At 47.3% G+C, this 27,484-nt stretch overlaps 2 protein-coding genes and 1 non-coding gene across 7 annotated transcripts; 2 read left to right on the top strand and 1 right to left on the bottom strand.

Annotated features, from left to right (window-relative positions):
• Nucleotides 1-32: 32 nt before the first annotated feature.
• Nucleotides 33-4,212, top strand: RPL12 (ribosomal protein L12). 2 transcript variants are annotated; one of them, XM_074395370.1, is made up of 7 exons: nucleotides 33-164; nucleotides 643-716; nucleotides 2,202-2,300; nucleotides 2,549-2,630; nucleotides 3,443-3,529; nucleotides 3,807-3,990; nucleotides 4,155-4,212. In XM_074395370.1, the coding sequence occupies exons 1-6, from the start codon at nucleotides 128-130 to the stop codon at nucleotides 3,953-3,955; spliced, it is 528 nt and encodes a 175-aa protein (XP_074251471.1). In that variant the 5' UTR covers nucleotides 33-127; the 3' UTR covers nucleotides 3,956-3,990; nucleotides 4,155-4,212. The 2 variants fall into 2 exon arrangements, with proteins under 2 accessions (XP_074251471.1, XP_003940660.1); XM_003940611.4 differs by having other exon boundaries at nucleotides 35-164; nucleotides 3,878-3,990.
• On the top strand, nucleotides 3,234-3,363 carry LOC120366485 (small nucleolar RNA SNORA65). Its single transcript, XR_005581139.1, has one exon. It is a non-coding gene; the product is annotated as a small nucleolar RNA SNORA65 (small nucleolar RNA).
• Nucleotides 3,685-27,484, bottom strand: ZNF79 (zinc finger protein 79). 4 transcript variants are annotated; one of them, XM_003940610.3, is made up of 5 exons: nucleotides 26,962-27,484; nucleotides 23,691-23,779; nucleotides 16,444-16,570; nucleotides 15,642-15,737; nucleotides 3,685-7,225 (listed from the first exon to the last, which is right to left on the bottom strand). In XM_003940610.3, the coding sequence occupies exons 2-5, from the start codon at nucleotides 23,721-23,723 to the stop codon at nucleotides 6,057-6,059; spliced, it is 1,425 nt and encodes a 474-aa protein (XP_003940659.1). In that variant the 5' UTR covers nucleotides 23,724-23,779; nucleotides 26,962-27,484; the 3' UTR covers nucleotides 3,685-6,056. The 4 variants fall into 4 exon arrangements, with proteins under 4 accessions (XP_003940659.1, XP_010349641.1, XP_010349642.1 ...); XM_010351339.3 differs by having other exon boundaries at nucleotides 27,069-27,474; XM_010351340.3 differs by lacking the exons at nucleotides 16,444-16,570; nucleotides 23,691-23,779 and having other exon boundaries at nucleotides 27,069-27,474.

Below are 27,484 nucleotides of genomic sequence, written 5' to 3'. Positions count from 1 at the left end.
TTCCTACCTATATCCGGCGTTGTTGGTGTTATTTCCGGCCTTTCGGCTTTCGGCTCGGAGGAGGCCAAGGTGCAACTTTCTTCGGTCGTCCCGAATCCGGGTTCATCCGACACCAGCCGCCTCCACCATGCCGCCGAAGTTCGACCCCAACGAGATCAAAGTCGGTGCGTGCCCTAGTTGTGGCCGGGGCTGCGGGATGCAGCATCCCTCGGCCCCGCCGCGCGTTGAAAGCTTTCCCATATGGGGCTCTAAAGCCTCTGCCTCCTAGAGGCCTTCCCGGTGCTGCGCCGTCCCGGCCAAGCCTCAGCCTTTCTGGGCCTTAGCTTCTCCACGTGTAAGTGGGAAGGGAGGACCGGACCACCTGTGGCGGCTTGGGAACCCGCACGCCTCAGGGTAAGGCTTGTCTTCGGGCGTTTAGCCCCACTGGCCTGGGTTCGCAGACGACGGGGCTCTCTCCACGCCTCCCCCGGTGTGAGGTTCGGAGCTGCCCACCCCGAGGGAGGAGCGGATGGCCAGCCTCTCGCTCGGTGCTGTTTCGAGAAGAGGCAGAGGGGGTGGTGTGCCCAGCCCCGGAAAGACGCTGAGAGGGTTGTGGCTCGGGGGCTCCCTCTGCGGAGACACTAACTCTTTTTTCCCTCGCAGTATACCTGAGGTGCACTGGGGGTGAAGTCGGTGCTACTTCTGCGCTTGCCCCCAAGATCGGCCCCTTGGGTCTGGTAGGTAATCCCCGCCAAGGGGCATTTCTTTAGAGTAGTGTTAAGCGCCGGCTAGTGGAGTCACGACTGTGCTAGAGGTGCGGTCATGGCTTGGACTGTCATCCTCACTAGGCCTGAGCCACTGAACTAATGTTAGGTACCTTAGGAAGGTCGTGAGTAGAAGAAAATCGAAGCCGGTACCTTTAAATTATAATTATCTCCACGTGTCTCCACTGATGCTTTGGTGTTCGTGAGGGGTGGGCCCAAGGGAGTTTGGAAGTCAGGAGTGGCTTTGTGACATCGGGCAGCCAATATCTGTATTTCTTTTCTTTTTTTTTTTTTTTTTTTTGAGACAGTTTCGCTCTTGTTGCCCAGGCTGGAGTGCAATGGCGCGATCTCTGCTCACCGCAACCTCCGCCTCCTGGGTTCCGGCAATTCTGCCTCAGCCTCCTGAGTAGCTGGGATTACAGGCACACGCCGCCATGCCCAGCTAATTTTTTTTTTTTTTTTTTTTTTTTTTTTTGAGACGGAGTTTCACTCTTGTTACCCAGGCTGGAGTGCAATGGCACGATCTCTGCTCACCGCAACCTCAGCCTCCTGAGTAGCTGGGATTATAGGCACGCGCCACCATGCCCAGCTAATTTTTTGTATTTTTAGTAGAGACGGGGTTTCACCATGTTGACCAGGATGGTCTCGATCTCTTGACCTCGTGATCCACCCGCCTCGGCCTCCCAAAGTGCTGGGATTACAGGCTTGAGCCACCGCGCCCGGCCTCAATATCTGTATTTCATTAGGGAAGTGGGCATGGCATTGTTAGGGAGATTAAATGGGGTAGGAGTGAAAATCCAGTGAGCATTTCCAACTGCGTTGTAGATATAAACCTAGCGGTTGACGTGACAGGCTGTGCCTTATGCCTACTGAGCAACTGCCAGCTTCCCTGTCATTCTGTACTTGGATTTCCCTGGATTTCATTAGGACTTTAATCCCTGCACAGTGGTCCCCTGTCCCAAATGCTCTTTCCCATTGGTCTTTCTTAACCTGCATCTGAACTATTCTTCCTTGACCCTTAGCTCAGCTGGCACTTAAGGGACACTTAGCCTATTGTTTAGGCTAAAGGTTAATAGAGAAGAATTTCCGAGTGCAAATGTCCAGAGTCCCATCCAGGCAGGTGGATGTGGGTGGCCTGACTTGGGAGCCTAGTGTCTTGAAAGCTCCCTAGGTGATTCTAATGTCATTAGGGCTGAAAATCCCCCTCTTTAAAGCACATAGGTACTTATGAGGGGGTCTAGGCTCCATTGTGGCTGAGTCCACAGCTTACAGTCCTGGAAAACACAACCCCAGCCCCCCCCAATTTATGCTGTGGTGATAGCTGTGCTCCTGTTGGGGGGGTGTCCTTAGGTACTTGCAATAGCTTCCTTTGTTGCCAAGTGAGAAGTGGTGGACAGGCTTCAAGGCTGTGGTTCATCTATGGACACCCATGCTGATTACATGCCTTTATTTCTACAGTCTCCAAAAAAGGTTGGTGATGACATTGCCAAGGCAACGGGTGACTGGAAGGGCCTGAGGATTACAGTGAAACTGACCATTCAGAACAGACAGGCCCAGGTATTTACTTGTGCACTTGTTTTGGGGGTGGGGGGACAGAGGTAACCACCCTCTGGGATTCCTGAATAGAGTATTTCTGCCACCAGTGGTGAGCTGAGAGTAATTTTACCTTGTTGGGAAGGCTTTGTCAAGAGCACAGACTTAGGGCAAAGACTTGGATGGTGAGGCCCATGATTTTTGAGAGCCACTGTGCATGCAGTATTCATCGGAGGTGGAGTAGTTGATTTACTCAGAAATCTCTTCTGCAGATTGAGGTGGTGCCTTCTGCCTCTGCCCTGATCATCAAAGCCCTTAAGGAACCACCAAGAGACAGAAAGAAACAGAAAAACAGTGAGTTGTCTTTTTCCTAGTTTGGTTTTGGTAATGGTTTGTGAGATGTTTGATATACATGGCCGTGTTTTCCCTTGAAGGAAATCTGAGGTTGACATGGGTATTTGGTGTTGATTGGTTAAGGCTGCTAGAGCCAGGCAGTATCAAAATGCCATGTAGGCCTGGCGCGATGCATCACTTGAGGTCAGAGTTCAAGACCAGTCTGGCCAACATGGTGAAACCCCATTTCCACCAAAAAAAAAAAAAATAGCCTGGCATGGTGGTGCATGACTGTAGTTCTAGCTACTTGGGCGGCTGAGGCAGGAGAATCGCTTGAACCCAGGAGGCAGAGGTTGCAGCAGTGAGCCAAGAGTGTGCCACTGCACTCCAGTCTGGGCGACAGAGCGAGACTCTGTCTCAAAAGTGCCATGTAGTCCCTGTGTGGGGCAGGCCCCAACCAGTGTATGGGAGGAAGATGCTAGCAACAGTGACTTACAATCAGGCGGCCATATAGAGCTGGCAGGTACTGGGTAGTTTAATTGTCCCCAGTAATTTAAGCTTGTCATTTCTTATCTCTGTTTCTGCCACATCAGATTTGTGAAGGCTTGGTTTTGCCCTTAGCCACCCGCCACTGCACCTGACCAGGTCTCTGTTGGCTGGTGCAGTCCAGTGGTGAGCTGATAGTAAACCCCAGCTTAGGAAACAGGGTTGTTCTGCATGTGGATGACTCTGTGCCGAAAGCATGGGAACAGCCTAGAAATGGGATGAAGAACTCTTGATCTGCTTTGGCTTCAGACTGTAACAAAGCTTTTGCTGTTTCCTCTTTTCTGCAGTTAAACACAGCGGGAATATCACTTTCGATGAGATTGTCAACATTGCTCGACAGATGCGGCACCGATCTTTAGCCAGAGAACTCTCTGGTAAGAGCAGGACTACATGTAACTGCTGTAACCTGTAGTTGTATTTCCACTGAGTGGTTAACACTCTTCCCACTTGAAGGGTACTCAGTGAGACCCAAGATAGGGTGCAGAGTTTTCTGGGATTGAAAGAATGGATGGTTCTTAAATTGGATGTGTTTAATCTGGGCATCAAGGACCCATGGAAGCTTTGCATTTAGAGCTGTGACTAGACGGAGCTCTACTCTTTCCAGGGGGGCAGTAACATCACTATTTCCACTGCCTGCTATGAAACCCTTAGGTATTACCCAGTATCTGAGGATTGTAAGGGACTCAGCCAGCACCTCCAATGCCACCATTTCTTTCCTAAAGGAACCATTAAAGAGATCCTGGGGACTGCCCAGTCTGTGGGCTGTAATGTTGATGGCCGCCACCCTCACGACATCATAGATGACATCAACAGTGGTGCTGTGGAATGTCCAGCTGTAAGTGACTTTTGCTTTACTTGTTGCAATAGGGGCAAAAGGGGGGCCATCCAGTGTATTCATGGAGATTAGGAAGTCCTGGAAATGGTTACTGGTGGAGTTAGGAGATGATCTTTTTAAATTTTCCCTTTCTTACTGATTTTTTTTTTTTCCTTTTCCCACAGAGTTAAGCACAAAGGAAAATATATTTCAATAAATGTCATTTAACAACTGGTGGACTTTTTGGTGCGGCGTCTTCCTTGAGGGAGCTGGCTCCTTTGCGGGGCGGTCAGTGGAGTCAGGGTGGCAGAACCTGTGGAGAAGAAAGAAGCACCTTGTGGTGGGTAACAGAACTGCCCTGTCTGGGCTGGGCTGGGCTGAGCCCAGAAAGGAAGCACTTGACTGTTCATGAAGCCTTTCCTAAGAAATGCTCTAACAAAACCTGCAGTTCAACACAAACACATGGAGAATGCAGCTCTCCATCCCCAGCCACCTGAAGCTATGGGTGGGTTGGGGGCCCAGGACCCATTTTGGTGTCGCTATTCGGGTGCCCAGCTAGGGCTCAGAACCAATGCTGCAACAAAGAAACCTGACCACTGTGAGTCCTGCACTCCTCCTTTGGTCCTGTGAAAGTGAGGTTCCAGTCATCTGTTGCAGTGACTAAACAGTTCTTCCAGCCTTTTCTCTGAATTCACTTGGTTTAAAATATTTTCTGCTGTTTCATCTTCCCACTGTTCTGATCTACTTCTAGAGACTGTGCTCGTCGCTCCCTTTTGCTTTGGGATGAACCCTGCAACTCCTGAGTAGTGTGAAGCACCGCCTGGGAGAGGATTCTTGATACTGGAGTAAAGGGAGTTGGAAATGGTTGCCCCAAGAACCGAGTTTCCCCCATATGACTCATTTTCTTTGCACATTAATTTTTTGCTAGTGGTTTAAGTCAGTGCTTTTATGTCACCCCAAGTTGGAGAACTGCCTTAAGTGTAAAGAACTATATGAGTCCCCTTAGAGGATTCTATTTTGGGTGCAGTGGTTTGTTCCTATACTCAGCACTTTAGGAGGCCGTGGCAGGGGCATTCCTTGAGGTCAGGAATTAAAACCAGCCTGGGCCACATAGCCAGCCCTTTTCTCAGGAGTGGAGGCTTCAGTAAGCTATTGTACCACTGCACTCCAGCCTCAGTGATGAGAGTGAGGGACTGGCACAAAAGCATTCCATTCCAGTGTTCTAGAAGGAACTGTACCAACTCAACAAGTTAACAGTAAATAACACAGTAAGCAGGCCAAAGCCAAAAATCTGGGGTTTCAGTACAAAGGGAATGTTGTACTGATCCATGAGGGAGGGAGGAGGAAAAGCCTGGGGCAGTGTATGCCTCACCTGCCAGCATGGCTGTCACATCTCCCCATTCTGGGTGCTTCCTACTCCATGGAAAGGGATGTGCCTCAGTTCATTAGCAGCATGCTCTACCCTCAACCCCAGTAGCCTCTGGGTGAGATTTAACAGCAACAAGTTTTACAAAGGCTAGTCCTGGCTATGCTTTTTTGAGTTCTAGAATATTAAGGAATGTTACCCACTCTAGAATCCCTTTTCTCACTTGTATTTAAACTTCCCCTTGCCCCAAATTGGATGGTTTTTCAATCATTTCTGGTCAATGCTCTTAAGTTCTTTCACAACATTTCTCTTTACCTCCAGGAGAAACTGCCAGCACTGCCCAAAGACTTGGCTTTGATGTAGGAACCAAGTTCTTTACTCATGGATTTGGTCACTTACTCCGAATAAACTCAGGTTTCTAGAGTGCTTACCAAATAAAGTGCTTGGCCCACTGTCTGAATAAAGGCAAACGTACACTGGAATGGAGGGAGCCCTGGATCCTTTGATGCTTAGAGAAGGAAGGAGAGCTCCTGAGCATCCACATGTAGCATATGAAATAGTGGCTATTTATTGAAGGTATTTCTGCATGTGGCTCTGGGCTACAGACTCCAGATGTCCTCAGATGCTTTCAAGCCTTTAGCATTTCTCAGGGTCCTCACCCATCATCCTTAGTCCTGAGTGGGCATTTCCGGGGCTCTCTCCACTTCCACCGTGTTCCTGGTTACTCTCCAGTGTGGAGTCTCTGATGTCTAATGAAGGCAGAGCTGCATCTGAAGGCCTTCCCACACTCGCTGCATTCGTAGGGTTTCACGCCTGTGTGGATTCTCTGATGCTGACTGAGGGATGAGCTCTGGTTAAATGCTTTACCACACTCGTTACACTCATAAGGTTTTTCTCCAGTGTGGATTATGTGATGTCGAATAAGGGCTGAGCTCTCACTGAAGAATTTCCCACATTCATTACATTTATATGGCTTCTCACCGGTGTGGGTCTTTTGGTGGATTATAAGATTTGTGCTCTGGCTGAAGGCTTTCCCACACTCGCTGCACTTGTATGGCTTCTCCCCAGTGTGAGTCCTCTGGTGGTTGGTGAGGTTTGCACTCTGGCTGAAGGCCTTCCCACACGCGGCACATCTATAGGGCTTCTCCCCAGTGTGAATTCGCTGGTGCTGAATAAAGGCTGCACAGTAACTGAAGGCCTTCCCACACTCGCTGCACTTGTATGGCTTCTCCCCGGTGTGAGTCCTCTGGTGGTTCGTGAGGTTCGCGCTGTGACGGAAGGCCTTCCCGCAGTCACTGCATTCGTAGGGCTTCTCTCCAGTATGAATCCGCTGATGTTGAACAAGAGCTGAGCAGTCACTGAAGGCTTTCTCACACTCGCTGCATCTGTAGGGCTTTTCTCCGGTGTGGGTTCGCTGGTGCTTGGTGAGGTTGGCGTTCTGGCTGAAGGCTCTTCCACATTCACTGCACTTGTAAGGTTTCTCTCCAGTGTGAATCCTCTGGTGCTGAATGAGAGATGAGCTCTGGCTGAAGGCCTTCCCGCATTCACTGCACTCATAGGGCTTCTCTCCAGTGTGGCTCTTCTGGTGCTGAGAAAGGGAAGAACAGTAACTGAAGGCTTTGCCACACTCATTACATGCATATGGTTTTGCTCTGAGAGGTTTCAGTATTTCCGAGTTCTTGAAGCTCTTGGTATGTGCCTCACATTTGCGAGGTCTTGCCTCCACAGGCACTCTCTGCTGTGGAGAGAGGACTGGTCTCAGGTTGAAGCTCTTCTCATGTTCACCGGTCCTGTGGTCTGAATCCTCAGGGGACATCTCTACACTTGGGTGTTGGAATGATTCTTCAGAAAGGGCTTGTTCTGGTGGCGATTCAGATACGATCTTCCAGTCTGAAAAAAAATTAAAAAGCCATTGTATTCCCTTGGTGGAAGGAATACTAAAGGCTGAAGGAGTCTGGCCAAGCTCTTACACATACATTTAATGATTCACCACCTTTCATAAGAGTGTAATGGAGTCTATTACCTAGTGACTTCCAAGTTATTGTAATGTAGTGCAATGTGTTACTAATGTTTGTGGTGATGCTGGTGTAAACAAATCTACTGCACTGCCAGTCATATGAAAGTACAGCACATAAGATTATGCACTGTACTAATACTCTGTAAACTATGTTACCAGCTTATGTATTTATTATACTTAATTTTTTTCTTTCAATTGAGACAGAGTCACACTCAGACTGGAAGGTGGGATGCAGTCACGGCTTACTGCAGCCTCAACCTCCTGGGCTCAAGCAATCCTCCCCTCAGCCTCCTGAATAGCTGGGATTACAGGAGCACACCACCATGCCTGGGTAATTCTGATATTTTGGAGAGACAGGTCTCCCCACATTGGCCAGGCTGGTCTTGAACTCCTGGACTCAAGCGACCCTCCCACCTCAGCCTCCCAACATACTGGGGATTACAAGTATGAGCCACCACACCCAGCCTAAACTGTGCTTTTAATAGTTATTTTACACTGTACTCCTACTAAAAAAAAAAAGTTTTCTGTAAAATAGCCTCAGGCAGGTCCATCAGGAGGTTTTCCAGAAGGCATTGTTATTTCAGAGATGACAGCTCCATGCTTGTTATTACCCCTGAAGATCTGCCAGTGGGACAAGATGTGGAGGTGGAAGACAGTGATACTCACAATCCTGTCAGGTCTAGGCTAATGTGTGTGTGTTCCTTAGTTTTTTTGAGACGGAGTCTCGCTCTGTCCCCCAGGCTGGAGTGCAGTGGCGTGATCTCAGCTCACCACAGTCTGTGCCTCCCGGGTTCAAGTAATTCTCCTGCCTCACCTTCTGAGTAGCTGGGATTACAGGCGCTCGCCACCATGCCCAACTCGTTTTTGTATTTTTAGTAGCAACAGGGATTCACCATGTTGGCTAGTCTGGTCTCGAACTCCTGACCTCATGATCCGCCGGCCTCAGCCTCCCAAAGTGCTGGGATTACAGGCGTGAGCCACTGCACCCAGCCTGTTTCTTAGTTTTTAACAAGAGTTTAAAAAGTAAAAAAGTAGTACCACACACACATACCACACACACATTTTGAGAGGATCTCACACGATCATGGCTAACTGCAGCCTCAACCTCCTGGGCTCAAGTGATCCTCCCACCTCAGCCTCTGAGCAGCTGGGACTACAGGCCTGTCCTACCACATCCAGCTAAGTTTTGTATTTTTTGTTGAAATAGGGTTTTGTCAAGTTGCCTGGGCTGGTCTTAAACTCCTGGGCTCAAGCAATCCATCCTCGGCCTCCCAAAGAAAAATACGTAAACTTGGTGTAACCTAAGTGCATGATGTTTCTAAAGTCTACTTTATGTCCAGCAATGGCGTAGGCCAGGCATCCCCAAACTTTTTACACAGGGGGCCAGTTCACTGTCCCTCAGACCATTGGAGGGCCGCCACATACTGTGCTCCTCTCACTGACCACCAATGAAAGAGGTGCCCCTTCCTGAAGTGCTGCGAGGGGCCGGATAAATGGCCTCAGGGGGCCGCATGCGGCCCGCGGGCTGTAGTTTGGGGACGCCTGGCGTAGGCCTTCACATCCACTCACCACTCACTCGGAGTCCTGCAAGCTCCACGCATGCTAAGTGCTCTATACAAGTGTACCATCTTTTATCTTTTATGCTGTATCTTTACTGCACCTTTTCTATGTACACAAATACCATTACAACTGCCTGTACTATTCAGTACAGTACCAGGCTGTAGAGGTTTGTAGCCTGGGAGCAACAGGCTATCCCATACGGCCTAGGTGTGTAGGAGGCTACACTATTTAGGTTTATGTAAGTACTCTATGATATTAGCATGACAATGAAATCGCCCAGTGATGCATTTCTCAGAACATATCCCTGTCATTAAGCAGCATATGACTGACTGTATAATACTTGGAATATGTTAAAATTAGGTAAATCATAGGTCCCAGACTTCCCTGTCTCCCACACAGGGGCCTGCAGTGAGGGAGTAGAGTTTTAGGGAGAGCTATACTTCTTTCCATAAAAGTCCACTTTTCTGAAAAGACTCTTCCCCCTTTCTACCTTCTTTCTCAGAGGAGAGAGGAGCAAGACTAGTTCTAAGTATCCTTTCCTTGAATTTTTTTTTTTTGAGATGGAGCTTTGCTTTTTTTTATTTTAGAGACAGAGTCTTACTCTTGTTACCTAGGCTGGAGTGCAGTAGTGCAATCTCAGCTCACTGCAACCTCCGCTTCCTGGGTCCAAGCAATTCTCCTGCTTCAGCCTCCTGAGTAGCTGAGATTACAGGTGCCCACCACCATGCCTGGCTAATTTTTGTATTTTTGGTAGAGACAGTATTCAGCATGTTGGCCAGGCTGCTCTTGAACTTCTGACTTCAGGTGATCCACTCACCTTGGCCTCCCAAAGTGCTGGGATTACAGGCGTGAGCCACCATGCCTGGCCTGAGACGGAGCTTTACTCTTGTTGCCCAGGCTGGAGTGCAATGGTGCGATCTTGGCTCACTGCAACATCCACCTCCAGGGTTCAAGTGATTCTCCTGCCTCAGCTTCCCAAGTAGCTGGGATTACAAGCATGTGCCACCATGCCTGGCTAATTCTTTACTTTTAGTAGAGATAGGGTTTCACTATGTTGTTCAGGCTGGTCTCGAACTGACCTCAGGTGATCAACCTACCTCAGCCTCCCAAAGTGCTGGGATTACAGGCTTGAGCTACCATGCCCGACTCTCTTGTTGAATTTGTACTATTTGATTTTGTTGAATTTCTATACACTTCACCCAGACTGCCTGGATTCAGATCTGGGCTCCACCTCTTACTTGCTCTGTGACTTTGGGCAAATTAATGTAATCTTTTGAAGTCTTGGATTTATCATCTGTGAAAGCAGCGCCCGCACAGAATTACTGTGAGGATTAAATGAGTTAAAACACATAAAGGACCGAGAAGCGTAGTTGAGGTGCAGTAAGTGTTAGCTGCGTGGTTTTTGTTATTCTGGACCTTCTCCTTACAAACCATGCTAAAACATTAAGTAGGCTTCCCTTACAACTGCAAGGGCACACCAATGCCTCCAGTCAACCAAGAGTACAGCGGCCCCCACTGAAGGCTGAGAGCGTCTCTCTGTAACTTGGAATCCCATAATCTATGAGTTTGACAGCTTTTTTCTTTTCTTTTGAGATGGAGTCTCCCTCTGTCACCCAGGCTGGAGTGCAGTGGCATGATCTCAGCTCACTGCAACCTCTGCCTCCCGGGTTCAAGCAATTCTCCTGCCTCAGCCTCTTGAGTAGCTGGGATTATAAGCGTGAACCACCATGACTGGCTAATTTTTATATTTTTGGTAGAGATGGAGTTTCACCATCACAGACCATCTAATTGAGTAAAAACAATCAAAAGGAGAGGAAGAGTGACAAGAAAAGAAGCCATGGGGAAAAGGGGGAATTCAGAGGACCACGTGATGCTTACAAATGGCCAGTCCCTCAGCTCACCTCTCTTGAGTGCTGGCTCCACTAGAAGACTGTCTGATGACATCTCAGGCCCAGCATACCCCAAACAAAGCTACTGATCTCCCTTTTAACCCAGTGCCTTTGTTAATCTTCCTACTTATCCAACTGTTCAGGCCAAAACCTAGGGTCACGCTTAATGCCTCCTGCCCCTACCTCTCACATCCAATCCACCAGCAAGTCGTGTTGGCTTTAACAGCAAAGTATGTCCTATCCCCCGCTCTTATAGGCCACTATCACCTCACATTCCCATGTCTGCAAGAGCCTTCTCCTAATGACCTCCCCATGCCTGACCCTGGATGTCCATTCTTCACACATATGCTAAATGATTATTATTATTTTGAGTCTTGCTCTGTTGCCCAGGCTGGAGTGCAATGGCACAATCTCAGCTCACTGCAACCTCTGCCTCTCATTCAAGCAATTCTCCTGCCTCAGCTTCCTGAGTAGCTAGGATACAGGTGTATGCCACCACACCTGGCTAATTTTTTGTATTTTTAGTAGAGATGGGGTTTCACCATGTTGGCCAGGATGGTCTCGTACTCCTGACCTCGTGATCCACCTGCCTGGACCTCCCAAAGTGCTGGGATTACAGGCATGAGCCACTGAGCCCGGCCCATGTGCTGAATTCTTTTTAATTTTTTTCGCCAGTGTCACTTGCCAAATGTTGAATTCTTTAAAAACGTAAATCTCATGGCTTATTTTCCTAGGTGACTAAAACCCAAATGCCTTAGCATGGCTCCAGTGCCCCCCGCATACCACTCATCCTCACATTTACTAAGCTCTGGCCACACAGGCCTTCCAATCCTTAAACAAGCAAGCTCATTCCCACATCAAGGCCTCAACATATGCTGTGGTCCAGAATGTTCCTCTCCCAGGTCTCCACACAGCTGCTCATCCTCTTCCATCAACTCTCGGCTCCAATGTCACCTCCAAAGAGTCTTTCCTCTTCATCTGCTCTCAAACAGCTCCCTCCCCTTCTATTCCCAACTCAGCCTTGTGCCCCAGTCACTAATCCCTTGCAATGCTTTATTTTCTTCATGCAACTCATCACCATAAAAAGTGGATTAGTTATTGTTTGCTCAGTTCATGTTCTTCACTAAGACGTAAGCAGAGACTGTGTCTGTCCTCATCCCCACTCAACAAAGGGGATACATTTTACCAATGGCAGCTAAAATGATGCCAGGCACGCACCAAATGTTTAATGCACACTTGCTGATTGATGAATAATTCAATGAATCAGAATGAGTAGTACTGGCCAGCAGGGTCAGGGAAAACATTAGCACCCACCATAGAAGTCCCTAAAGCAAGCAGCAGGGAGAATGGCACTTTAAACTCCTGGGTCTGTCACTTGGGAGGGTAGGGTAGAATAACACAGGGCCCAAACCAAGCCCTCAGAGGCACAGTGATGCCAAGACACACTGTGAGTCAGGGCAGAGGCCAGCAGGCCATGTTGAGCTGCTCAAATAGCCAGAGTGGAAACTTGCCCCCAACCACTTCTGTTCACTATTGTATAGCTTATGTAACTCTACAGTTGACAACTTTTTTTATACATATGTTAATTGGCGAAATAAGATTTTATCGTCTACATTTTTCATATATGGAAACATGACTACATAGTTCAGTGGTGTGCCTGGAATCCATGTACTTAATGCATGGCAAGCAGGGATTGTGAGCATGTGTCTTTCATACTCACAGGACATGAGATATACGTGTATACATGTGTGTGCATGTGTGTGTGTGTATTTCACCCACAGTTCCTTGCTCATAACTCCCATAGTCATTGCTACAGTCTTTTTTTTTTTTTTTCTTGAGAGAGAGTCTCACTTAGTCACCCAGGCTGGAGTGCAGTGGCACAGTCTTGGCTCACGGCAGCCTCTGCCTCCTGGGTTCAAGCAATTCTCATGCCTCAGCCTCCCGAGTATCTGGGACTACAGGTGCGTGCCACCATGCCCAGCGAATTTTTGTATTTTTAGTAGAGATGGGTTTTCCTCATATTGGCCAGACTGGTCTTGAACTCCTGACCTCAGGTGATCTGCCTGACTCAGCCTCCCAAAGTGCTGAGATTACAGGCATGAGCCACTGTGCACTGTCACTGCTACAGTCTTTTGTTAAAACGTTAGAGCACTTTAGGCCTCAGAAGACAGAATCTCTCCCTGACCTCCCCCTGCCCTTCTTTCACCTGCCCAAGGTAGGACTCTAATCTGAATGTGGCCCATAAAACCCTTATTCCAGAGAAGATCCTGCCCCACACCCTGGAGGAAGGAATGCTGTGCAGAGGCCAAGAAGAATCTGCACAGACAATCCCTGCTGGGTGTCCCCACTCAGTCTACTCGTGTTCAGTCAGGCCTTTTCTGTCCAATCTCATTTCAACATGTTGCCCCTGCTTCAGTCATGCCTCTCTGATGAGTAAGAGGCCCAAGCGGACAGGCTTTGGAGAGCTTCCAGAGAGCTGAACACATGGAGGCTCCTGCAGGGTGGCTGTCCAGGGAAGCCATGAAAGCTCGCTGCGCCTTCCCCACACCTCGTCCCATGTAGCTGTTCATCTTCATCCTTCCTAAAATAAGTGCTTCCCCAAGTTCTGTGTAATTTCTCTAACAAATTAATGTAATCCAAAGAGGAGTCACGGGAACTCCAATCTGAAGCCAGTCAGTCAAAAGTTCTGGAGGCCTGGACTTGCGACTGGTGGGAAAGAGCAGGGGGCACCTTGTGGGACTGAGCCCTCAACCTGTGGGATCTGATGCTATCCCCAGGTTGATGGTGTCTGCTACAAAATTAATTGCTTGCTTGGTGTGCGGGGAAAAACTTAGCCCTCTCTGCTCACAGAAGTCTCCTGTGCTGACAACTGCTGTGCAAGAGCAGAGGCTCTGGTTCTCCGCTCAGGCGCACCCACACTCAGAGCTGCTTCTACTGCCCTACACTGATGCCTCCAAGCACCCCCTTGCTGGAAATGACCCTTTCCAACTCCTGTTTCTATGATGTGGTGATTTTTTTTTTTTTTTTTGAGATGGAGTTTCGCTCTTGTTACCCAGGCTGGAGTGCAATGGCGCGATCTCGGCTCACCGCAACCTCCGCCTCCTGGGTTCAGGCAATTCTCCTGCCTCAGCCACCTGAGTAGCCGGGATTACAGGCACACGCCACCATGCCCAGCTAATTTTTTGTATTTTTAGTAGAGACGGGGTTTCACCATGTTGACCAGGATGGTCTCGTTCTCTTGACCTCGTGATCCACCCGCCTCGGCCTCCCAAAGTGCTGGGATTACAGGCTTGAGCCACCGTGATGTGGTGATTTTAACCCCCGCATCATGTCCACCTCAAAGTACAGAATGTGTCCATGCTTGGAAATAAGGTCTTTGTGGATGTAATCACAAGCTAAAATGAGGCCAAACTGGACTCGGGTATTTTAATACCCTCAAAAGAAGGAAATCTGGACACAGAGAATGTCATGTGATGATAGGGGCAGAGATTGGAGTGATACAGCTATAAGCCAACGAACACTGAAGATTGCTGGCAACCACCGGAAACTAGAAAGAGGCAAGGGAGGACACTCCCCGGAGCCTGTGGAGGGAGCCGGCCCTGCTGACACCGTGGTTTCAGGCCTCTGGCCTCCGGAACCGTGAGTGCATCAACCGCTGTTGTTCTTGTTTTTAGTTCACCCAGTTTGTGGTTATTTCTTATGAGAGCCCAAGAAAACTCATATAGCGACCTTTTCAGGCTCTTGAATCCCTCTGAGACTATGATGAACACTCTTCCCAGAAAAATGCAGTTGTTCCCCTCGCCACTAAACACTGCTCTCAATTTCTGAAGCTCCACAGAGGACGGAAAGACTATATAGAACATAGAAACACTAAGGCAGAAGGGGCCTTGGGAGGAGGAAGCAGCAGGGCCAGGGAAGCTCCCTGCCACAGGCAGCTTCCACAAGCATGAGTGGTGCCGGGCAGCCACGAGCGACAGGCTGCTTGAAGGATGGTAAGATGGGAAGGAGGAGAGGCAGCTCCAGGGAACCATGCAAAGGATGCTCCAGGGGCTTTGTGCCCATTGCCCTATCAGCAGCAATAACTTATAACTAAAAAAATAAAGCAAAACATAGACAGGCTGCATCTTTAGAAACAGGTCAAATGTTGTCACCTCAAAGTGGCCTAATTCATTTGTACCTTTGATGACTTACATCTCAAACATCAAAAGTGACTGGGTCCCCAGGGAAAAGCTGCTGAGGCCCTGCCAGATGTCACACCAGGGCAGAGGCTGAGAGAGGTTGGCAGCTGTAGATGGGCAGTAAGAGAGATGCAGCGGAAACTACGGTCTCTCTTCCTTCTGTTTTCCCTGAGTTTCTCAGTATCAGCCCTTTGGAAAATTTTGGCACTGCCATGCAGTGAGAAGGGAGAGGCAGAATGAATTAAGGGGCAGATGGGGTGGCAGCAGGAGCCGTGACAGCCAGTGGCATGAGTAAAGGATCCTCGGTGAGGTAGACCCAAGCAGGGAATGTGCCAGGCCAACAAAGATGACTCTTGTTCCGCACCAATAAGGAAGGATACTCTTTCAGAAGCCAGTAACATCACAGCACCCTCAAACACCTCTTGGCCCTGGGAGCCTCTGTAAGGATGAGGTGAGGAAAAGTGTGTTTTAGAGGCAGACAGAGCTTGCTTCAAATCTCAGCTTTAAACCAGTGAGTCAGCCTCTCTCAGCTCCATTTCCTCATCTATAGAATGGAGGTAATAGCGCCTACCTCACAGTTGTTACAATAATCAAAGGCACTCTTGTGATTTCAAGGCACTTTTGCTCCCAAGACTCCTGCTGGCTAATAGTTGCTCACTTACTTGGAGAGGAATTTCGCAGGTCTTTGCCCTCCAGCATCCATGCGCCTTCCCTTAGTTCCAACTGGGAGTTCATGCCAGGCTGGGAAACTGGAAGTCCTATTCGACAGAAAAAAACAGGCTTTAGAAATTGTGAATAAGTATGAACAGCCACCCAGAACTCAGGGGACAGCAAGCAGGCCAGTCAGATTGTTCTCATTTCATTCAGCAAACAAATGCTTATTGAGCACTTACTTGGTACATGTACCAGGGACTACAGCAGAAGTAAGAGACATAGTATAAAGGTCTTTTTAAACATCTTTTTAATTTTAGAGACAGGGCTTACTATGTTCCTCAGGCTGGTGTCAGCTGACTGTTCTACCTTGACTTCCCAAAATGCTCGGATTACAGGTGTTAGCCACCTCACCAGGACATGCCAAGGTTACGTACAACATTTCTGGAAGGAGCTAGGAAACAGCCTGAAGGAGGGCTCAAGCCAGGGAGCTAAGCTAAACTCAGAAAGTTCCCAATTTAGGAAGACGGAAACTTAACTGAACATAGAGGAAATGACCTGAGGGTTACCCAACCCCTTCTGGGAATGAGAGAATGGGGAGGTACAGCCTTGGAAGAAGCAAAGGGAAACGCCTATTTGCCAAGTGGGCATACAGAGACCTTCCACAAGAGAATAAGAGGAATAAACACCATCCCTCTGGTCCATCACAGCCATCAGAGATCCCCACATACTGAAAAGCAAGTGCCACAGATTTTCAGAATTAACTGGTTCTGAATCTTAAAAAAACAAAAAAACAAAAAACAGTTTCCTTACCTAGTAGGACAAGGTTCCTGGACTTTTCTGGTATCCCCTCCTTGAACCTGTCCCTTGGAGTAGACACGAGGCACCTCCACCCTTCCTGTGCAAAAGCTACTGTCACACTGCTAAAGGATGTGGATCCCTGAAAAAACAAGCACATTTCATCTTGCCAGTGGCCTCAGGATCTAGGGTAGAGGTGACGGGGTGCTTGATGTTGGCAGTTTAGGGGGAGCTGGAAAAGAGTCTTTGAGAAGATTCAGGTCTCTGGGTAGCTGAAGAAAATGGCTGGGTGCAGTGGCTCATGCCTGTAATCCTGGCACCTTGGGAGGCCAGGAGGCAAGGCAGGCAGATCACTTGAGGCCAGGAGTTTGAAACCAGCCTGGCCAACATGGCAAAACCTTGTCTCTACTAAAAATACAAAAATTAGCCGGGTGTGGTAGTGCACACCTGTAATCCCAGCTACTCGAGAGGCTAAGGCAGGAGAATTGCTTGAACCCAGGAGGCAGAGATTGCAGTGAGCTGAGATTGTGCCACTGCACTCCAGCCTGTGCTACACAGCAAGGCTCTGACTAAAAAAAAAAAAACAAAAAAAACCAGAAAAGCACTTATTGATCATTAGCATTGAAGTGCCTAATATTATAATAATTCTGACACACACACACACACACCACTGTCTCATCTTCACACATTTATAATCCTAGTATACTTTATGTATAAATAGAGAGAAACAGTGTATAAGTGTGAGTGTGAGTGTGTGAGAGTATGTGTGTGTCTGTGTAGTAACTGGCCAAAAATTAATGGGTGCTTGGGACTTGAAGAGATAATAAAGAGCAAAATTAGAATGAGTTGATATAGTGAAGAATCAGGTGCAAATTATCAAAGAAATGTGAAAGCTGAGTTTTCAGAACATCTAACAAATATTTTTGGGAACTCACGTATCACCCAGTACAGCAGGAGAGCCAGGTATGTATACAATCAAATGTAGCACGTGTCAAAGAAAGAGACAGACTGGTTGCCAGGAGAACAGAAAGGCAGGGAGGGAGGACAAGCTGGGAGGACCACAGAGAGAAGGCAATTACTGAGCTGGCCTTGAAGGATAAGGTTCCCGGATGGAGCAAGAGAAAGCTATCCAAGTCAGGAGAGGTACCATGAGCAAAGGCATGGAGGCGAGACAGTCCTGGTGTGATTAGGAAATGGCAGGCAGTTGGGGTGAGGGGATGAAGAGTGGCAGAAAGGTTGTTGAAGTCAGAATGTAAAAAGCTTTGAATCACTTGATAAATATGGTGCTTTTATCTCTCAGGCAACAGGAGCTGCTGGAAGGCCACTGTGTCTTGAGATGGAGGTGAGGAGAGGTGGTTTTAAGAACTCCAACACTCCAACAGGTGTGGCAAAGTGGCTCACACCAGTAATCCCAGCAGTTTGGGAGGCTGAGGCAGGTGGATCACCTGAGGTCAGTAGTTTGAGATCAGCCTGGCCAACATGGTGAAACCCTGTCTCTACAAAAATTAGCCAGGTATGGTGGTGGGCACCTGTAATCCCAGCTTCTTGGGAGGCTGAGGCAGGAGAACTGGTTGAACGCAGGAGGCAGAAGTTGCAGTGAGCCGAGATCGCACCACTATACTCCAACCTAGGCAACAAAGAGCAAAACTCTGTCTCAAAAAAAAGAAAAAAGAACTCCAACAGTGTCAGTGTCAAGCTGAGAGAGGATCCTGCTTGAGGAGAGGGACTAGAGGCAAGGCCAGAAATGAACTTGAGAAGAAGATCTGAGAATGAATCAAACGTGTTTCCTGCTTGGAAGACCAGAGAGATGATAGTGTCATCACAAAGAGAAGAAACATGGGAAGGGGTCTATTAGTAAGGTAACGAGTTTGTTTTGGGGCCCACAGAGTTTCAGGTGGCCATAGGAAATCCAGGTGCAGATGTTCTATCACAGGTGAAAACACAGGTCTGGAGTTAGGAGACTCTGGGCAGGAGCTGCAAGGCACACAGTTCAGCTGAAGCTGTACATGTAACACAGAGGCACCTGCTCTATGTAATACATCCTCTGCTAGGTACTCGGGGGCAGGGGTAGCCAGATGGAAAGAGAAGAAAAGAATCAGGAGCTAACATACAGTATTAACCTAAGGCAGAAATCATCTCCTGGCCAAGTCCCACAGGAACTCAAACTCGACAAAATGCAACAGAGAAACCCATCTTCACCTTCTGCTCCTTGTCTGTTCCCAGCTCGGGGAGGGGCCTCCTTCACCTAGCTGGCCAAGCCAGAACCTGGGTATTATGCTATCCTTTACTGCAGCTTACTCATTGACTCTTCCTCCTATTATCATGAGAATTCACCCATTTATTTCCACTCCTCTACCACTGCCTTGCAAACCAGCAACAATTTCCATATTGGAACCAGTCTCTGGGCCTCTGATTTTACCTGCTCTTCCAATCCATTCATCACACCAAGAGGTACATTCAGCGGAACAAAGAGGGTCACCTTTTTTTTTTTTTTTTTTTTTTTTTTAAGATGGGGTTTCACCATGATGGCCAGGCTGGTCTTGAACTCCTGACCTCAGGTGATCCACCCACCTCAGTCTCCCAAAGTGCTAGGATTACAGGCATGAGCCACCGCACCCAGCCTGAGGGTCACCTTTTAAAACTAAGAAATATTTATCCTGGGCATGGTGGCTCACGCCTGTAATCCTGACACTTTGGGAGGCTGAGGCAGGAGGATCACCTGAGGTTAGGAGTTCCAGACCAGCCTGGCCAACATGGTGAAATCCCACCTCTACTAAAAATATAAAAAACTAAAAAATATTTAAAATCTTTGTGTAACTTCAAAATAATCAAGAAAGTAATGTCCATTATAAAGATATAAATGTCATGAGCGATGAAATATATAATACATAAAGAAACAGCTTGGTAGGCCAGGCCAGCAGGGGTGGAATGTCTCCGTGAGTATTGGCCTCAATAAAAATAAAAATAAAAAATAATGAAAATAAAAAATAAAGAAACAGCTGCAGGAAATATGACGAGAAATTTGGAATATTAGGGTTTTCAGAGATGTTAAAATAACTCAGTCATTGACAGCCCAAAGGGAATAAACCACAAAAAAGAATAAAGACATGGAAGACAGACCAATTTAATAAGGTTGAGCTGGCAGAGCTAGCAAACCCTACGCCCCGCAATCAGACTGTGCTGGCATTTTGTGCTGACAAGAGACATGACTCAATCCTCATGAAGACCAGCCAAATGGGCAGACGAAGAAATCCAAATTATAAGTTTGGAATATCTAAACAAAATAAAATACATAGCCAAAAACCTTCAATGTAAACAAGCAAGGAAGAAGGTTAGTTAAGGATTCAACTCAAGAAGTTAAAAAATGAATTTTAAAATAAACCTGAGGGAAGCAGAACAAAAGATTAATAAAGAAAAATATATTAATAAAGAGTAATGCTCTTTCCTGACAAGGAAACCCCACAGCAAACTTTAAACATGAAAATAGCCTGGGCATGGTGGTTCATACCTGTAATCCAAGCACTTTGGGAGGCCAAGGCAGGCAGATCACCTGAGTCAGGAGTTCGAGACCACCTTCACCAACATGGAGAAACCCCATCTCTACTAAAAATACAAAAAATTGGCCGGGTGTCTTGGCACATGCCTGTAATCCCGGCTACTCAGGAGGTTGATGCAGGAAAATCGCTTGAACCTAGTAGGCAGAGGTTGCAGTAAGCCTAGATCGCAACATTGTACTCCAGTCTCCATAACAAGAGCAAAACTCCATCTTTTGGGGTTTTTTTTGGTGGGGCGGGGGGTGGGTGCGGGCAGGCAGGGAGAAAAGAAATAGCTAATTACCTAGTCAAGAAAAAAGGACAGTTCCTACTCTCATAGGACTATATGAAAGAAACAATGTGTTAGACAGCATGGCACTGGTACGAAAACAGGCACGCAGACCCAGAAAAGAGAACCCAGAAACCTATAACCACCTGATCTTCAAGGAAATCAACAGGAACAAGCAATGTGGAAAAGACTCCCTACTCAATAAATGGTACTGGGATAACTGGCTAGCCATATGCAGAAGAGTGAAACTGGGCCCCTACCTTTCACCATATACAAAAATTAACTCAAGATGGATTAAAGATTTAAATATAAAACCTTAAATTATAAAAACCATAGGAGAAAACCAAGGAAAAACCCTTCTTGACCTTGGCTCTGGCAAAGAATTCTTGGCTTAGGTCCTCAAAAGCAACTACAACCCAAACTGACAAGTGAGACCTGATTAAAGAGCTTCTGTACAACAAAAGAAATTATTAGGGCCAGGGGTGGTGGCTCACGTTTGTAATCCTTTGGAAGGCCCAGGTGGGAGGGTCACCTGAGGTTAGGAGTTCAAGAGCAGCCTGGCCAACAAGGTAAAACCCCCTCTCTACTAAAAATACAAAAATTAGCTGGTTGTGGTGACTCACACCTGTAATCCTAGCTACTCTGGAGGCTGAGGCATGAGACTCACTTGAGCCAGGGAGGTGGAGGTTGCAGTGAGCTGAGATTGTGCCACTGCACTCCAGACTGGGTGACAAAGTAAGACTCTCAAAAAAAAAAAAGAGAGAGAAACTATCAACAGACTAAACACACAACCGACAGGATGGGAAAAGATATTCAAAAATTTGCATCTGACAAAGGTCTAATATCCAGAATCTATAAGGAACTTAAAGCAACAAGCAAAAAACAAACAATCACATTAAAAAGCAGGCAAAAGACATGAGCAGAAAGACATACGAGTGGCCAATAGACGAAAAAATACTCATCATCACTAATCACCAGAGAAATGCAAATCAAAACCATGAGATATTCTCACACCAGGCAGAATGGCTAACATTAAAAAGTAAAAACTAACAGACGCCAGTGAGGCTGCAGAGAAAAGGGAAAGCTTATACCTGCCGATGGGAATGTTAATTAAATTAGTTCAGTCACTGTGGAAAAGCAGTCTGGAGATTTCCCAAAGAACTTAAAAACAGAGCTGTCATTCGACCCAGCAATCCCAGGTATAAATACTCGAAGGAAAATAAATATTTGAGTGTAAATACTGAAAGGAAAATAAATCATTCTACCAAAAAGACAGATTCACGTGCATGTTCCTCATAGTGCTGTTCACAACAGCAAAGACATGGAATCAACCCAGGTGCCCAACAATGGTGGTCCAGGTAAAGAAAATAAACACACAGAATATGATATACATGTGGAATACGATGCAGCCATAAAAAATGAAGCCATGTCCTTTGCAGTGACATGGATGCATCTGGAGTCCATTATCTTAAGTGAATTAATGCAGGAGTAGAAAACCAAATACTGTATGTTCTCATTTATGAGTAGGGCAGCTAAACCCCGAGTATATATGGACACGAAGATGGGAACAAAAACCACTGGGGACTACTAGAGGCAGGAGAGAGAAAATGCGGCATCAGCTGAAAAAGTACCTATAAGATGCTATGCTCCCTACCTGAGTGATGATATCATCTGTACCCCAAACCCTGGTATCACGCAATATACCCATGTAACAAGTCTGCACATCTACCCTGAATCTAAAATAGTAAGCTGAAATTATTTAAAGAAAAAAACAAGAATGTGTTAGAAATGATTTGGTAGAATATGCAGTGAAATGGGAGAATGTTCATTGAATTCTGCTAAGTGAAAACAGAAACATTACAGGGCAGAATAAATCCACTTTGGGAAAAATATAGAAAAGAAAGAATATGAGCTGGGTGCGGTGGCTCACCCCTGTAATTCCAGCACTTTGGGAGGCGGGTGGATCACTTGAGGTCAGGAGTTCAAGACCAGCCTGGCCGACATGACGAAACCCCGTCTCTACCAAAAATGCAAAAATTAGCCAGGTGTGGCAGGATGCACTGTGGTAGGGCGCACCTGTAATCCCAGCTACTCAGGAGGCTGAGGCAGGAGAAGCACTTGAACCCGGGAGGCAGAGGCTGCAGTGAGCTGAGATCGTACCACTGCACTCCAGGCTGGGCGACAGAGCAAGACTCCAACAACAACAACAACAACAACAACAACAACAATGACAACAAAACAACAAAAGATAGAGAATATGACTGAGAGGACACAAATCAAAATGTTAGGTGCTATTTTTTTTGTGGGATTAACAGTGATTTTTAACTTTTTCTTTGTGTTTTCTCTATTTTCCAGTAAAAATGAATTACTTCGTTCATTGCAGAAAACTTTTAAAAACAAAACAAATGCCGGGCGCGGTGGCTCAAGCCTGTAATCCCAGCACTTTGGGAGGCCGAGGCGGGTGGATCACGAGGTTGAGAGATCGAGACCATCCTGGTCAACATGGTGAAACCCCGTCTCTACTAAAAAAAATACAAAAAACTAGCTGGGCGTGGTGGCGCGTGCCTGTAATCCCAGCTACTTAGGAGGCTGAGGCAGGAGAATTGCCTGAGCCCAGGAGGCGGAGGTTGCGGTGAGCCGAGATCGCGCCATTGCACTCCAGCCTGGGTAACAAGAGCGAAACTCCGTCTCAAAAAAAAAAAAAACAAAAAACAAAACAAAACCTACAATGATTGGGTGGGATGGCTCACACCTCTAACCCTAGCACTTTGGGAGGCCAAGGCTGGAGGATGGCTTGAGCCAAGGAGTTCAAGACCAGACTGGGCAACACAGCAAAACCCTGACCCAAACCCTGACCCTACAAAACTTAAAAAATTAGCTGGGAATGGTGGCATAAGCCTGTGGTCCCACTTACTTGGGAGGCTGAGGTGGGGAGATTGCTTGAGCTCAGGAGGTCGAGGCTGCAGTGAGTTGTGATTGTACTACTGCACTGCACCCTAGGTGACAGATTGAGGCCCTGTCTCAGGGAAAACAAAAACAAAAACAAAAAAACAGGCTGGGCGTGGTGGCTCACGCCTGTAATCCCAGCACTTACAGAGGCGGGCAGATCACTTGAGTGATTAGGAATTTGAGACCAGCCTGCCCAACATGGTGAAACCCCATCTCTACCAAAAACACAAAAAAATTAGCTGGGTGTGGTAGTGCCTATAATCCCAGCTACCTGAGAGGCTGAGGCAGGAGAATCGCTTGAACCTAGGATGTAGAGGTTGCACTGAGCCGAGATCATGCCACTGCACTCCAGCCTGGGCAACAGAATGAGATTCAGTCTCAAAAAAAAAAAATAAAATAAATAAATAAAACAAACGACATCAAAAAGCAAGTCAACCCTGGAGGGGATGGGGTGGGGGAAGGATGCCTCCCAAAGTTAATTTGCAACTTACTCGGGGCCCAGCTGTGAGGAGACCAGCAGCCATTCCTTCCTCTCCTGTGTTTTCCTCTTGGGGAAGGGCAGGGTCTGGGGAAGGTAGTACTAGAGAAAGAGAACAAAACTAATAAGGTATAAAAGCAGTTTATGAAGTCACCAATTGTCATTGTGAAGAGGGGACATAGCAGCTACCAGGGCACATGGGCTGAATCTGCAGACCTGTGTGATGTAAATTTCCCCATTCTCTCCTGCCTCAGAAATGCCATCAACTCACTCAGATGTAGGGAGGCATTAGAGTGTTAACAGACTCTCATGTATCCATGATCTACCACTCAGCAGCAGTGGGCAAATCATGTAACTTCTCTAAGTCTCATTTTTCTCATCTACAAAATGGGGATGATAATCCCTTGTAAGGTTGCTGTGAAGAGTAAAGGAACATAGAGATAAAGCAGTCTGCAAATGCCCAGCGCCTAAGTATATAGTTTAAAAAGATTATCTATTACTTAGTTCTTTGGAGAAAGTGGCCCCGCAAATTTAAGGCATTTGCTTACATGAAAACAATAGGCGGGGCACAGAGGCTCATTTCACACCATATTTAAAAATTAACTCAAAATATATCAAAGACCTAAAGTTAAGTGGTAAAACACTTGGCTAGGTGTGGTGGCTCATACCTGTTATCCCAGCACTTTGAAGGCTGATGTGGGCAGATTGCTTGAGCCCAGGAGTTTGAGACTAGCCTGGGCAACATGGCAAGACACTGTCTCTATTAAAAATACAAAATTTAGGCTGGGCGTGGCGGCTCACGCCTGTAATCTAAGCACTTTGGTGACCAAGATGGGTGGATCATCTGAGGTTGGGAGTTCAAGACCAGCCTGACCAACATGGTGAAACCCCATCTTAAAAAAAACAAAACAAAACAAAACAAAATTTAGCCAGGCTTGGTAGTGTGTGCCAAAGTCCTAGCTACTTGGGGACTGAGGTGGAAGGATCGCTTGAGCCAGGGAGGTCGAGGCTACAGCAAGTTGTGATCACATCATTGCACTCCAGTCTGGTTGACAGAGTAAGACACTATCCCAAAGAAATTTTAAAAAGAGTAGAACTCTTAGAAGAAAACCATACATTTTTGTGAGCCTGGATTCAGCAGTGATTTCTTAGATATGACACCAAAAGCACAAGCAGCAAAAGTAAAAATAGGTAAGTTGGATTCTTCAAAATTAAAAACTTTGTACTTCCAAAAGACCTTGTCAAGAAAGTGAAGAGGCTGAGTGCATCACAGAACTCAGGGAACCCAAGAGTTCGAGACCAGTCTGAGCAACACAGTGAAACCCCATCTCTACTAAAAAGACAAAAATTAGCAGGGCATAGTGGTGGGTGCCTGTAATCCCAGCTATTCGGGAGGTTGAGGCAGCAGAATCACTTGAACCCGGGAGGCAGAGGTTGCAGTGAGCCGAGATTGCACCATTGCACTCCATCCTGGGCAACAAGAGCAAAACTCCATCTCGGAAAAAAAAAAAAAAAAAAAAAAAGTCATACGTTATAAGTCCATTCATTTGAAACATCCTAGGCAAATCCACAGTGGCAGAAAGTAAATAAGTGGTTGCCAGGGATTTGCAAAGAAATAGGGGACCGGTGAGTGACTGCTAAAGGTTATGGGGTTTCTTCTTCAGTTAATGAAAATGTTCTAGAATTAAATAGTGATGGTTGTGCAACTTTGTGAAAATACTAAAAAGCACTGAATTGTTCACTTTAAAAGGGTGAGTGTTATGATATGTGAAGGATGTCTGAATAAAATAAATAGATCTAGATACTGATCTTAGAACAGACCCTCTGCTACTGAGTAATCTTTTTTTTTTTTTTTTTTTTTTTTTGAGACGGGGTTTCGCTCTTGTTACCCAGGCTGGAGTGCAATGGCATGATCTCGGCTCACCGCAACCTCCGCCTCCTGGGTTCAAGCAATTCTCCTGCCTCAGCCTCCCTAGTAGCTGGGACTACAGGCGTGCGCCACCATGCCCAGCTAATTTTTGTATTTTTAGTAGAGACGGGGTTTCACCATGTTGACCAGGATGGTCTCGATCTCTTGACCTCCTGATCCACCCGCCTCGGCCTCCCAAAGTGCTGGGATTACAGGCTTGAGCCACCGCGCCTGGCTCTTGCTACTGAGTAATCTAACCTGACAGCACATATTTTCACTTTTGTAGTATGAAGTGGATGAATGACCACCTGTTTTCCCAGGTCTCTGGGGAAGATAACACAACATGCTGGATGTGAAATTGCACTCTCTACTCTTCAAGTGCAAGACCAAATATAAGGACCTCTTGGCCAGGTGCAGTGGCTCACACCTGTCATCCCAGCACTTTGGGAGGCTGAAGTGGGTGGATCACTTGAGGTCAGGAGTTTAAGACCAGCCTCGCCAACATAGTGGAACCCTGTCTCTACTAAAAATACAAAAATTAGCCGGATATCAGACGTCTGTAATGGCAGGCACCTGTAGTCCCAGTTACTCAGGAGGGTGAGGCAGGAGAATTGCTTGAACCTGGGAGGCAGAGGCTGCAGTGAGCCGAGATCGCACCACTGCACTCCAGACTGAGTGACAGAGCAACTGTCTCAAAAACAAAATAAAACAAAAAAACAAATATAAGGACCTCTTGATCTTGTGGACAGCACCAAATGCTGGATGTAAAACTGCACTTGGAGAGTAACAGACCAAACATAGTTGATCTAGGGGTGAACACCGCAGGCGTTGGTGGGTAAGGCCTACAGAGGTTGCCTGCTTACACATTTGTTCGGTACCACATTCAGGGTGCTTTCAAAAGTGTTATTTCATTTGATGATTACTCTCTGAGGTAAACAAAGTAACGTTATTTTGTCCTTTCTTCCATGGAGAAATACAGGTTAAGAGACAGGGCTGATACCTCACAGCTTTCACAAGAACCTGTGCCTTCTAACTGCAAATTCCCCTGTCCTCCACAACTTCACAATCCTACTGGGCTGACCTGCCCTCAACCTTTCCTGGGCTTGCAGGCATCCCTGGCTGCTCCGAGACGGGCCAGGAGAAAAGCGATAGAGTCCTCAGGAACCCACTTCTCCCTACTCCTCACTGTCATTGGTGCATCAAGCAGACTGGGGTACGTGGTACAAGACTCAGAAATCGCGCAGCCCTGAGGTCCTCAAACTTTTTAGACCCCCGAATTCTTTACTCAAAAAAAGGACTGTCGGGGCACATGTTCTCAGGATCTCCTGGGGCTGTGTCACGGGCAAAGAAAGAAAAGAGGATTGTCTCCAACCACCTGCGGAAGAGATGAAGAGAGTTCTGATGCGGCTCTCACAGCCGCAGTCGTGGGCAAACGAGGCAGCGGCCGATCTCCTGACGATCGCTCCCTCTACCACTCCTCACCTTCCTCCAGCATTTGAGTCCCACCTCGCGCCACAGCCTCCCAGCAGGTCTCTGGGCGTCAGGGTCTATCTACAGCAGCCCCCACCCGTCTTCCAGGGCTGCTCTGACGGCTCTCAGGTTGGACACTTCTTCCTCACCAGCCTCTCGCCTCAGAGGCACGGGCTCATCCTGTGGTGCTGGGTCGCGGGTGCTCGGACCAGGCCTGCCCAGCCGGGTGTCCCACTCCGTCTCCCGAGTCACAGCCACTCTTTGACTCGGCCTCAAGCAGAACCCGGTGAAAAAGCCGGCTGCCGGCTTTCCGAAAAACGACTGGCAACCGGCAACAATCGACAAACGACCCACGCCAGCTCAGGAACCGCAGATCAAACACTGCCCAACGCCAGGACCCGCTCCGGCGCCAGAGGGAGGTGCCTGAT

Source organism: Saimiri boliviensis, chromosome 2, assembly GCF_048565385.1.
Source record: "Saimiri boliviensis isolate mSaiBol1 chromosome 2, mSaiBol1.pri, whole genome shotgun sequence".
NCBI lineage: Eukaryota > Metazoa > Chordata > Mammalia > Primates > Cebidae > Saimiri > Saimiri boliviensis.
This window is presented reverse-complemented; position numbering and strand designations above follow the sequence as displayed.

Excerpts from the sequence above, each read along its gene's own strand:
- RPL12 (XM_074395370.1), top strand. The coding sequence starts at position 128 with ATGCCGCCGAAGTTCGACCCCAACGAGATCAAAGTCG. Across the intron at positions 165-642 it reads CCCCAACGAGATCAAAGTCG|TATACCTGAGGTGCACTGGG; the intron begins GTGCGTGCCCTA and ends TTTCCCTCGCAG. Across the intron at positions 717-2,201 it reads AGATCGGCCCCTTGGGTCTG|TCTCCAAAAAAGGTTGGTGA; the intron begins GTAGGTAATCCC and ends TTATTTCTACAG.
- ZNF79 (XM_010351339.3), bottom strand. Across the intron at positions 16,571-23,690 it reads TCCTCACAGCTGGGCCCCGA|GGATCCACATCCTTTAGCAG; the intron begins GTAAGTTGCAAA and ends TTGTTTTTTCAG. Across the intron at positions 15,738-16,443 it reads CAGGAACCTTGTCCTACTAG|GACTTCCAGTTTCCCAGCCT; the intron begins GTAAGGAAACTG and ends TCTGTCGAATAG.